The following is a 12,992-nucleotide window of genomic DNA, read 5'->3' on the forward strand; positions in this document are numbered from 1 at the left end:
CTGTAAAAGAAAACAGAGTTTTAGCTAAGGAGTTCTATGCTTCAGTATAAAAATTCTTAGCTTTCAACTGAAAGTGTTTATGCGTTTGGGGGCTACGGATGCCCTGTCGTTTGTGCTCTTCATACAATGTGACACTGACATTCTTCCATGGGAGGTGTTCCCTCACCTTGAACATGGGCAGGACCCAAGTCCTCTTATACTGGGTGGCCACCTCTGCTATTAACATAGGTAGAAGTGATACTATGTAATTCTATGACCACAGATTCCATCAGACCTTTTCAGGAAATGTCCTTTGGGGTTCCTAAACCAACCTTTAAAAACTCTGGCTGCCTTTAACTACCATGTTGGAGATAGATCCTTTGGAGTGGTCAGTCACAGATGCCCCAAAAGCCCCAGCTATGCCAATCCCCAGCTGCTCAAGTCTTCCAGGTGAGGAACCAGAAATTGCGAGGCAGAAACATGGCATCCTCATTGTACCCTGTATGAATTTCTGACCCACAGAATTTGTTAGCAAAACAAAATACTGTTTTATGTCACAACTAAGATATAATTTGGTTCACGACTACATTGAAATAGTACTTTTAAATTTTGCTTAAAATCTAGAACACTAAAAGAAGCAAATGCAAAATTAAGCTCATTCTTGCCACTCATTCTGTATTTCATCAAAACATGCATAAACACAAAACTTGTAATTACATAGACTAGTATGGATGCATTACCAGTATCATTCAAAGAAAGTAAGTTTTAAGGTATTGCTTCCAAAAGATCATTTGAGCCTGGGCATGGTAGCACACATGTACAAATTCCAGCACTCAGGAAGCTGAGGCAGGATTGTATGAGATTAGCCTGGGCTACAATGTAGGGAATAGTGTATCTAATGCTGGTTTAAATTAAAAATAGAAATTGGAAAGTCTGTTTTTCACTTTTACATAGATCAGCTTAAAACCCAATTATATAGTATTTTTCTACTAAAAATGAAGGTTTGTATTAAACATACCTCTGGAAAATGATTTTATAAATTTGTGTATGTAATGCTAAAGATTTGAATCTATAGGTTTACCCATGCTAAGCAAGCATTCTACCACTACAGCTACATCATCAGCCCATGGTTTTATAATATTCTTCTCTTCTTGCTTTGTTTTTGTTTTTAATTGTTCTGATCTTTGACAGTGCTGAGGATTGAACTCAAAGCCCTCAATCACTAGGCAAATGCCCTACTACTTAAGCCATACTTAGTCCTCATTAATGAGATCTCACAGTAAATTTAGCTTCATAACTACTCGGTTCCTATACATCAAAAAAAATCTCTGAGGAAATACAGTTAGTCACAACACTATCTTGTATTTTAATAAATGGTTTAAAGAAGATAAATCTATTATGGTCTATTTTGGTTATAGAGAAGTTACAACTACATCATTCCCCAAAAGGAGAAAACAATTAGTCTTACATAAGAGAATTTATAGTGCTTACAGGACAAATGTAATGGTAGAGGGATGTATAAAGTAATTTGTGCTACAGTGTGCTAACGAGGCTGCAGACAACAGAAGAGTACACACCCGGTCTATATTAAGCCTAAAAAATTGTTAAGTCCATAATACTAAAAACAATCACCCTCAAAAATAACAATCAGGGCTGGGAATATGGCTTAGTGGTAGAGTGCCCACCTTGCATGCATCAAGCCCTGGGTTCGATTCCTCAGCACCACATAAACAGAAAAGGCTAGAAGTGGCGCTGTGGCTCAAGTGGTAGAGTGCTAGCTTTGAGCAAAAAGAAAGGAAGCCGGGGCTGGGGATATAGCCTAGTGGCAAGAGTGCCTGCCTCGGATACACGAGGCCCTAGGTTCGATTCCCCAGCACCACATATACAGAAAATGGCCAGAAGTGGCGCTGTGGCTCAAGTGGCAGAGTGCTAGCCTTGAGCGGGAAGAAGCCAGGGACAGTGCTCAGGCCCTGAGTCCAAGGCCCAGGACTGGCCAAAAAAAAAAAAAAAGAAAGAAAGGAAGCCAGGGACAGTGCTCAGGCTCTGAGTCTAAGCCCCACGACTGGCAAAAAAATAAAACAAAAACAAAAACTCATAGCCATACAACCTATAATGTCAATTAAATCAGCTGAAAAGTCGAAATTTGCCATACACCAGGTTTAACACTAAGGGTTAATTATTTAGTTTTAGAGAGTCCATTCTGTAAGGAGTGAGAGCATTAAGCTGCAAAAATAAAGGAAAGAAAATACAATTTTTCAAAAGATACAATCCTATTACCAGTGTTAAGTTAAACATACTGTTTGCTTTACTTTGCATCTCCCACTTCCAGGAGACTGCCAGGCCACACTTAACAAGCTCCTCAGAGCAGGAGTGTCAGGTTTGGTTCCATTTTGGTTCCTAGCACCTACAATACTATGGCAAATAATAAGTTCTCAGAAAAACATTTGATAAGGAACAAATATTCATGCATTAGTTGAGAAAACTAGGCTAAGAAGCTGAGACTAAAGTCTCACTAATCAGTAAAATCAAGCAATCAGATATATTTCCAAAACTAAGTTACTAACCATCTATTATGTATTATTAGCTGTATAATACTAAACAGCTCTAAGATGAAATATTCCAACCTTATGGTAACTGTACTAATTTATAGGATCTTGTTGAGGGCAAACTGGGAGCTTGTGTGGAGGCACTGAATGCTTTTCAAGCTAAAAAGGGTCCTTCTCTTTGCCTGATTAAAGGAAACCAGAGAGATCCGAGAGGAACAAACTGGACCTCTTCCCAATCTCAGCGTCAGAGCAAACTTTGTGTGCAGACAACTACATGTTAGCTTATCCTGTTCAAAGTCACTTGGCTCTGTTAAGATCCTAAGGCCATATCACTATCTTTATTTTGTAGCTATCACAATGGGGAGAGGGAACCAGTAACTGAATTGAAATCTATTAAGCTACTGATACGAATAGACTAACAGAATGAAAAATACTAACCTAGTCAGCTGAAATACCTAAACACTATATTATAGTTAACGGCTTCACATCTTGAGCCGATTTGCCCTATTCTTCCCGTAAGGTATGTTTTAAAAGTACTTGAGAAAAATCAAAGCAATGGGTCTTTAAAGGTTTAAATGCCGCACGCCAGGGCAGTCAGACCGCTGGTAAACAGTGAGGACTTCCGTGTCGGTTCCCATTGGCCCACGGATGGGAGGTGCCTGCGGGAGTTGACAGGCACTGGCTGGAAGGGCCATTTTCCCCCTCATCTGCAAGCCCGGTGGGAAGAAAGGGACACAACAAACCAGTGTCACAACAAAACCACAAAGGTCATGAGACGGCTGCAACCCTGATTTCCACTAACAAATCTGTTCACAACGTAACTCTACACATCCCCGTCAACGCCACGCGTCTCCTCTCCGGGAGGCGAGGTCCGAGCCGAGGCACCGGCGGAGTTGCCCGCAGCTGAAGGGGACGCACTGGAGACCCGAGCGCCGGCGAGACCCGCGGCGCGGCCAGGCCCAGCCCCGCCCCGTCCACATCGCACACCTGTCCACCTCGCCCCGCCCCGTCCACCCTGCACACCTGTCCACCCCGCCCCGCCCCGTCCACCCTGCACACCTGTCCACCCCGCCCCGCCCTGTCCACCCTGCACACCTGTCCACCCCGCCCCGCCCCGTCCACCCTGCACACCTGTCCACCCCGCCCCGCCCTGTCCACCCTGCACACCTGTCCACCCCGCCCCGTCCCGTCCACCCGCACACCTGTCCACTCCGCCGCCGGGAAGCCGGGGACCTTTTGGTTTTGTTCTGTTTTGGTTTTTCGCCCTCGCAAGCGTACCCCAACCCCGAGCCCCACAGGGAAGAGCGGCGCGACGAAGCAGCGCTCGCTGCGGACGGCCGGGTGCCGCGCACTCCGGGGCGCCCGGCCTCCTCCCCGGGGTCCCCGCTTCCGCAGCGCACCCCGCTGACTAGGCCTCGTCCCCGGACCCCGAGCTCACCTCCAGCGTGTAGCTCTCGCTCATGCTCCGGTAGCTGTCCCAGGCCTCGGCCCGCGCCGCCTCGTCCATGTTGAGGCTGCAGCACAGCTCGTCGAACCGCTGCTGGATCTGAGGGGTCGGTGAGCCCGCCGGCTGCGCGGCGTCCTCGGCCTCCCCGTCCTCGTCCTCTTCCTCCTCCGAGGCTGCTGCCGCCGCCGGAGGAGGAGGCGGCGGTGGCGGCGACTGGTCCCCTCCAGACGGCATCGCACAGCCCTGGGCTGCCGGTCCTCAAGTGTGCAGAGGGCCCCGGCCCTCAGCCATTCAAACCGTGAAGCGCCCGCCGGCCGGCCGCTCGCACCGCGACTACGCCGTCGCTAACGGCGGTCCGCGTCACGAAGGCACCCGTAGACCGGAGCGTGGCCTGCTGGGAAATGTAGTCCCAGCCGGGAGCGCGCAGCGGTCAAAAGTCGTGAGTTTAAAAACAAACAAACAGAAAACAAAAAAACAAAAAAAAGCTTGCGTCTTTCTTTCGCTGTGACGTAAAGGCTCTATATGCACTTTCTAAAGTTATCTCCCGCCCGACCAGACTGTTCTGAAGAGGAAAAAAGGTCCAAGAAATATTGACATCCAAGCTGTTCAATAACTTCATCACCGGGATGCCTTTATCCAATCAATGCATAAGTAAGGATCATAGCAGTGACTCCGTGTTGCTTCTAATTCTTAGTTCTTCCCAGATTTAGAGATCCCTTCTGGACTGGAGATGTGCCTGGAGTGGCAGAATGTCTGGCTAGCAAAAGGCAAAGGTCCTGAGTTCCAAAACCCAGAACCAAAACAACAAATTATTCCAAATTATTATTATTTTTTCCATTGCAGTAATTGTTTTCCCACGGGGAAAATTTATAATCACACTGTCAGTTTTTACTAACCACTCAGCAGTTTTAACTTTATTATTTTAAATTTCGATTATTTTGGTTGATTGTTTGATATTTGAAGTAAACTTGGGCTACTTCATTGCCAATCCTTTTTTATTTTTTTCACTTAAGAATATTTTAAATTGATGCAGGCACTAATGTAATCCCTAGTTACTCAGGATGGTGAGATTTGAGGATGATGGTTTCTGGCCAGCAGGGACAAGAAAGTCCATGAGACTCTTACCTCCCATTAACCGACAACAAAAAAGTCATAAGTAGAGTTATGGCTCAACTTGTAAGCTGTGGCTCAAACCTTGAGCACAAAAGCTCAGGGACAAAGGCCAGGCCCTGAGTTTAAGCCCCAGGATAGTAACAGAAAAGAAAAATTTTTTTTTTACTTGTTTGAGTCATCTGTGTCAGAAACATAGACATGTTGTGTCTTTCCATAATGTCACAAGTTAAGTGAATTCACAAGTTATGTCAATTTTGTTGGTGTTAATTCATCAAGTTCTACTGTTATCAGTTGATAGCCTTGTTGTTAACAGTTTCTCTTTTTTTTTTCTTAGAGTGCTAACTCAATACTCTACCACTTGAGGCACAGCACCACTTCTGGCTTTTATTGTTTATGTGACAGAGGAATCAAACCAGGGCTTCACGCATGCTCGGCAAGCACTCTACCACTAAGCCATGTTCCTAGCCCAATTTTTGCTTCTTTTGAGGAAACTCCATGCTACTCCGTGCCTACAGTTATTTACCAACAGTGTATTAAGATTGTTTTTCTCCACATCCTCATCAACATCTGTTATCTTTTTAAAAGTTATAGCCATTCTAACTGCAGTGAGATGGAGACTTAATGTGTTTTTTCCCCCAGTTTTCTTCATTGAGGTTAAGTAACTACATAAATTTCACAGTACTGTAGCATAGTTATACTTAGCTAAAGTCACAAACACATTTTAACCATCAAGATGATAAGCACCATCATTCTAATCTACAAAGTTTATGAACTCTGGAAACATTAACAACAAAACCATTTCTTCCAGATCAGGTGATATGTGCATTTCTTAACGTTTGCTTAGTATCAACAGTTCCCTCTTTCTCATTTCCTCCCCCATCACTGGCCCTCGAGTTGCTTAGCTCACTTTCACCAATGTCCCAGTGCAGCTATTGAGCCCCTCTGCTGTATTTTTTCACCCTCTTTCCACTGATTCCGTGCCCTTCTTCTAGCTTCCCTCAGATGCACACGTGTATACACCATATATGAGGTAAAGAATATAGCGTCATCTAAAAATGATAAGACAAATTAAGAAGAGGTCCTTTGTTTCCTTATCTTTGGAGTTCTTTTCAGTCTTCACATTATTTTATGAACATATGAAGAGGTGTTTGGGTATTACTATTTGGTGTTTTACTCCCAAGACTGTACTCTTTTGAACTCACTGTGTATTGGTATCTGAGTCCTGTTTACTTTGTGTTTTAAATCTAACATCCACCTATCAAGGAAACCATGCACTGTCTGTATCTCTGTTCTTGGCTTACCTTGTTCCAGTTCCATCCATTTCCCTGCAAAGGCCATTATTTTATCCTTTCTAAAGGCTGTGTAAAATTCCATTGTACACAGGTACAACATTGTTTGGATCCATTTATCTGTAGTTGGGCATCTGGGTTGTTTCCATATCTTGGCTATTGTGAACAGTACAGCAATGAACATGGAAGTGCAAGTGTCATTGTCATATCCTGGTTCCTGTTGTTCAAGGTAGATGCCTAGGAATGGTATGGCTGGGTTGTAAGGTGTGTCTATGTTTAGTTTTTTGAGGAATCTCCAGACTGCTTTCCAGAGTGGTTATATTAGTTCACAGTCCCACCAGCAGTGCAGTAGCATTCCTTTTTCTCTGTATCCAGCAAGCATCTGTAGCTGTCTGAATTCAGATTGTAGGTCATTCTGACTGGGGTAAGGTGGTATCTCAGGGTTGTTTTTATTTATATTTCCTTTGTGGCCAGGGATGGTGAGCATTTCCTCATGTGTTTCTTTCCCATTTTTATCTCTTCATCTGTGAAGTCTTTCTTTAGCTCCCTTGCCCATTTAATGATTGGTTTATTAGATTTGGGAGGGATTAGTTTCTTGAACTCCCTGTATATGATGGATATTAGGCCTTTGTCTGATGCATTGCTGGTAAATATCTTTTCCCAAATGGTTGGCTGTCTTTCTAGTTTAGTAGCTAATAGTAGTAGTAGTTTAGCTGTGCAGAAATATTTTATTTCAATGTAGTCCCATTTGCCAAGTCTCTCTCCAATCTGTTGTGCCCTGGGACTCTGTTCAGGAAGTTCCTGCCTGTGCCTATAAGTTCTAGTGTCTCTCCTACTCTGTCCTGCATTAGTTTCAGAGTTTCAGGTCTGATGTTGAAGTCTCTAATCCATTTTGAGTTGATGTTAGTGTATGGTGACAGGCTGGGATCTACTTTGAGTTTTCTGTATGTGGCTGCCCAGTTCTCCCAACACCAATTGTTGAAGAGGCGATGTTTTTTTCCACTGTATGTCTATGATTCCTCTGACAAATATCAAATGCCTGTAGGATATGGTTTTATTTCTGGGTCTTCAAATCTATTCCATTGATCTTCAGGTCTATTTTTGTGCCAGTACCAAGCTGTTTTTGTTATTACAGCCTGCAGTGGAGCTTGAAATCTGCTATTGTGATACTGCCTGTCCTTTTTGTCTAGACTTGCTTTGGCTATTCTAGGTCTTTTGTTGTTCCGTATGAGTTTTTGGATTGTTTTCTCTATTTTGGTAAAGAATGACATTGGGATTTTGATGGGAATTGTGTTGCATTTGTGTATCGTTTTTGGCAGTATGGCCATTTTTACAATATTGATTCTACCTATCCATCAGCATGGAAGGTGTTTCCATTCGTGGTGCCTCTTTGATTTCTTTTTTTAGATTTTTATAGTTTTCACCAAATAGATCAGTTACATCTTTGGTTAGTTTAATTCCTAGATACTTTGTCCTTTTTGAAGCTATTACAAATGGGGTTGTTTTCATGGTTTCCCTATCTGCTTGTACATTGTTGCTGTAAAAAAAAGGCTACTGACTTTTGTGGATTAATGTATCCTGCTAATTTGCTGAAGTGGTTTATCAGTTCTAGGAGTTTGGGAATAGAATTTTTAGGGTCATTTAGGTATAAAATCATGTCATCTGCAAGTAGGGATAGTTTAATTTCTTCTTTCCCTCTGTGGATCCCTTTAATGTCCTTTTCTTGCCTTATTGCTCTGGCTAAGGATTCCAGAACTACATTGAAAGGAGTGGAGAGAATAGGCATCCTTGCCTTGTTTCTGATTTTAGGGGAAATGGTTTTAGTTTTCCCCCATTTAGTATGATATTGGCTGTTCTGTTGTATGTAGCGTTTATTGTTTTAAAAAATGTTCCTTCTCAGAGCTGGGGACATGGCCTAGTGGCAAGAGTGCTTGCCTCCTATACCCTGGGTTCAGTTCCCCAGCACCACATATACAGAAAATGGCCAGAAGTGGCGCTGTGGCTCAAGTGGCAGAGTGCTAGCCTTGAGCAAAAAGAAGCCAGGGACAGTGCTCAGGCCCTGAGTCCAAGCCCCAGGACTGGCCAAAAAAAAAAAAAAAAAAAAAAAAGTTCCTTCTCATTAAACTTGAGCCAATTTAGAGTAGTTTTTTAAAAATAAGGATCACATACCACTTAGCAAGAAAATTCAAGAGGTAAATAGGTTTCCCATGCTTTAAAAAAATGAGCTGGGCTGGGAGTGTGGTTTAGTGGTAGAGTGCTTGCCTAGCATGCATGAAGCCTTGGGTTCAATTCCTGGGTTCATCACCACATAAACAGAAAATGGCCAGAAGTGGCGCTGTGGCTCAAGTGGCAGAGGGCTAGCCTTGAGCAAAAAGAAGCCAGGGACAGTGATCCAGGCCCTGAGTTCATTTTGAATTGATTTTTATAATAAGAAATAAGACACTTCGTTATACACTTCGTTATATGAATATCCACTAGCTCAAGCTCCATTTGCTGAAGAGGTTATTCTTTCTCTAAATCCATGCTTTGGGCACCTTTGCTGACAATTACTTGGCCTGATGGATTTATTTCTGGGTACTCTTTTCTTTCTTTCTTTTTTTATTAGCACATTTATTTATCTATCTATCTATCTATCTATCTATTTATTTATTTATTTATGCCAGTCTGGGGCTTGGACTCAAACCATGATTCTCTCAATTTATGCCTCTTAAGTAGCTGGGATTACCAGTGAGAGCTACCACAAATGATCTAATTTTTTTTCTTAATTGCTTTCTGAATTTAATATTTTGGCAAACTTATCTTCAAGCTCTGATATTCTTTCTTCCACTTGAACTGGAGTTTTAAGTTTGACTTGTTGCCAGGTGCTGGTGGCTTACACCTTTAATCCTGTTACTCCAGAGGCTGAGAGCTGAGGATTGCAGTTTGAAGCCAGCCTGGGAAGCAAATTCCATGAGACTCTTATCTCCAAATAATCACTAAAAAGCTGGAAGTGGAGCTTTGGTTCAAATGGTACAGTGCTAGTCTTGGACAAGAAAGTTCAAGAATAGTGCCCAGCCTTCCCCTTACCCCCCCCCCCCCAACAAAGGACTTTTTGAGCTTTTTGTTTTCATGGATGTCTTTTGTTATCAATTTTTTGAGACATACCATGTAGCTCAGGAGATTACTATGTAGCCTAAGCTGGCCTCAAACTCCTGTCTCAGCTTCCCACGTTCTGAGATTGCAAGTGTAAACCACCATAACTACCTCTCACTTCTGAGAATAGTTTCTTTTAAAAAAAATTTCTTTAAAAATTCTGTTTACTAAATTTCTCATTCATGTCCTGCCCTGACTTCTTTAATTTGATCAACTGTTTATCTGTCTACATTCCTCAGGTTACACTGAGCATTTAAAATTTCCATTTCATTAAAATCCTGCATCTTGGGCTGGGAATATGGCCTAGTGGTGTTGTGCCAAGTCGCGAAACCACCACCAAGAAGACCACCGAGACCCAGACATTCCGAAATGCAAAAGCAAGGCAAGGCTTTATTTAAGCGAGCTGCAACTCGGGCCTTGTCCTACCCACCAACACAGCGGAGGTTAGGAGGGAGCCTTGAGCTGTGATTACACAGGGCTTATAAAGGCAAAGAACAAAGTAACAACAATCAGGTGTTCAAGCAAGCAAGATTAGGATACAGGTACAAATCTGATTGGCTCAGGGTTCGATTCTAAAATGGGGTTCACGTGGTAAAATGGGGCCTGACTTCAAAGTCTGGCACTTCAGTGGTAGAGTACCTGCCTAGTATACATGAAGCCCTGGGTTCAATCCCCCAGCACCACATATATAGTAAACAGCCAGAGGTGGCGCTGTGGCTCAAGTGGCAGAGTGCTAGCCTGGAGCAAATAGAAGCCAGGGACAGAGCTCAGGCCCTGAGTCCAAGCCCCAGGACTGGCAAAAAAACAAAACAAAACAAAAAAACCCCCCTTCATCTTACCTACTTCACTTTGAAATGTTGAAATCTATTACTAGGGGATTATGAACCTTAGGAGGTGTTATATTACCTTTTCTCCCCCCCTTTTTTTTTACATGTATTATAGTGCTGGCCTTGAACAAAAGAAGCTCAGTGACAGCACTCACACCCTGAATTCAAGTCCCAGGACTGGCACAAAATAAAAGAGAATGTTTATGGTGTTTCCATGTTGAGATTTGTGCATCTGTTTTGATGGATGTATTTCTTACTCTTATGTGAGTCTCCTGGGCAAGTCTTTCTCGTGACAATCTGTTTTGGAGTACCGATGTTAGAATGTTGAGTTCATTTCCAACTGGACTTCACAATGTACATGTAGCTTCTTCAGATGTGATTAGTGGGTTTTGATCTAATGTATTCCATATTGGCATGGGCCAGCCCCTTTGTTTTAGATTGTACTTAAGTGGGTTCTCTCTGGTGATTCAGAAGGGTGTGGTGTAGAGTATTTGATGTGCATCCTGTGTTTTCATTTTCAATGGGAAGTGAACACCTGTCAGGTGGAAAGCAGGAGTTTCCGGTTGCAGTGTTGATATTAGTTGTTTCACCAATTCTAATACTGGTTGCTACAACTGTACTGAAGGGGACAGGCTTGAATCTCTCTCTCTCTCTCTCTCTATTTAGGTCAGTCATAGGGACTGAACTCAGGGCCTGGGCACTGTCCCTCAGCTTTTTTGCTCAAGTCTTAGTGCTCTACCACTTTGAGCCACAGCTCCACTTCGCAGTTTTCTTGTGCTTAAGTGGAGATAAGAGTCTCAAGGACTTTCCTGTCTAGGTTGGCATTGAACTGTTGAGGTGCCAGACTTTGAAGTCAGGCCCCACCACGTGAACCCCATTTTAGAATCGAACCCTGAGCCAATCAGATTTGTACCTGTGTTCTAATCTTGCTTGCACAGCTGATTGTTGTAACCTTGTTCTTTGCCTTTATAAGCCCTGTGTAATCACAGCTCAAGGCTTCCTCCTAACCTCCGCTGTGTCGGTGGGTAGGACGAGGCCCGAGTTGGCAGCTCGTTAAATAAAGCCTTGCCTTGCTTTTGCATTTCGGAGTGTCTGAATCTCGGTGGTCTTCTTGGGGGTGGTCTTGCAACTTGGCACAACACTGTGATCCTCAGATATCACGCTCCTTAGTAGCTAGGATGACAGGCATGAGTCTCTGGTGTGTGGCTTCAGCTTGAAGCTTTTATCTGAGTTCTCCTTCCTTTCTCTTTGATGGAACTGAAGTTTAACTCAGGGTCTTGTGCTCACAAGGCCAAGCGTTCTATCACTTAAGCCACACCTTCTAGCCCTATCCTGTTTCAACAACAGGGTAGTTCCTTGTGCTTCTTGGAGAGGTGGGGGGGGGGCAGGGGTGGTGGTGCGGGCAAGATCACAGCTCCCCTTTGTGGCACTCACATGACCTTAACAGCAATGTGCGATCTGACAGTGTGGACATGTGTCCAATGCTGAAGTTCTTGTGAGAACACAGTGAGATGGTACAAATGGGAACATACTTTCAAGTTTTTCCTGCTCACCACCTCTACCAAAGACCTGGGAGGCAGAAATTAGTGGAGGGAAACAAGTTTATTAAAAAGCCAGTGCTGCCAGGTGCCAGTGGTTCATGTCTGACATCTGAGGATCATAGTTCAAACCCAGACAAAGCAGGAATGATTCTTATCTCCAAGGAAGCACCAAAAAGCCAGAAGTAGAGTGGTGGTTTGAGAGGTAGAACACTGGCCTTGAGCAATAAAGCTCAGGAACAAAGCCCAGGTCCTGAGTTCAAGCCCCAGGACTGGCACACATATATATAAAAAAGCCAGTGCTACCAGGCATGATCATGCCTGTAATCCTACCTACTCAGAAGACTGAGATCTGAGGACCGTGGTTTAAAGCCAGCTGGGCATTTGAAAGTCTTATTTCCAACTTGTCACCAAAAAGCCAGAAGTGGAGGTGTGGCTCAAGTGGCAGATTGCCAGCCTTGAGTGAAAAAGCTCAGGGAGAATACCAGGCCCTGAGTTCAAGCTCCAGTACCAGAACAGAACAGAGGGGGAAAAGGCCCATGCTAAAGAAGACAAAGGTGAGTTTCCATGTCAAAATCTCTATCTCAGGGAATTTCAGGGTACAAAGAATTTTTATGGGAGAAAAATTAAGGGTCCGTATGGAGACAACAAGCAGGTTTATGTGCTGAGACAGGCCTTCATCATCCACAAATTCCTTCTCTCCTCCTCTCCTTGGCAGTCCTCAGAGTAAACGTTTCTCCCTGTAGTTAACTAGAAACTGAAGAAAGGGCTTCTCTTTCAGTGAGAAGTATTAGAGAGGGATAGAAAGTAAAGCTGGGTGCTGGTGGCTCATGACTGTAATCTTAGCTACTCAGGAGGCTGAGATCTGAGGATCATGGTTCAAAGTCAGCCCAGGCAGGGAAGCCCACTGTATTATGGAGGTCAGATCTGGCCAGCACCATCATTGGCCATGGCGAGTTGTACTATCTGGCATCTTGTCTTGATGGGCGTGCCTGGATTCCTAGAGGAAGGGAAGTCCCATCCCCTGGCGATGGATGTTCCTGAATCCCAAGAGACAGGGGCGGGCACATGGCCTATCCGTCAAGTGTTTGGGTCTGGGAGATTCCTGTGACCCAGCGCCT

The 12,992-nt window shown here is 43.8% G+C and overlaps 1 protein-coding gene across 2 annotated transcripts in view; it reads right to left on the bottom strand.

Annotated features, from left to right (window-relative positions):
* The window catches only part of Rbl2 (RB transcriptional corepressor like 2), a 61,575-nt gene extending 57,047 nt beyond the window's left edge, over window positions 1-4,528 (bottom strand). For both annotated transcript variants that reach the window (XM_048355594.1, XM_048355593.1), the window contains exon 1: window positions 3,964-4,528. In XM_048355594.1, the coding sequence (XP_048211551.1) occupies window positions 3,964-4,206 (243 nt within the window). In that variant the 5' untranslated portion in view covers window positions 4,207-4,528. The remainder of the gene's footprint in view (window positions 1-3,963) is intronic.
* Between the last annotated feature and the right edge of the window lie 8,464 nt (window positions 4,529-12,992).

Source organism: Perognathus longimembris, chromosome 10 (genome assembly GCF_023159225.1).
Source record: "Perognathus longimembris pacificus isolate PPM17 chromosome 10, ASM2315922v1, whole genome shotgun sequence".
Taxonomy (NCBI): domain Eukaryota; kingdom Metazoa; phylum Chordata; class Mammalia; order Rodentia; family Heteromyidae; genus Perognathus; species Perognathus longimembris.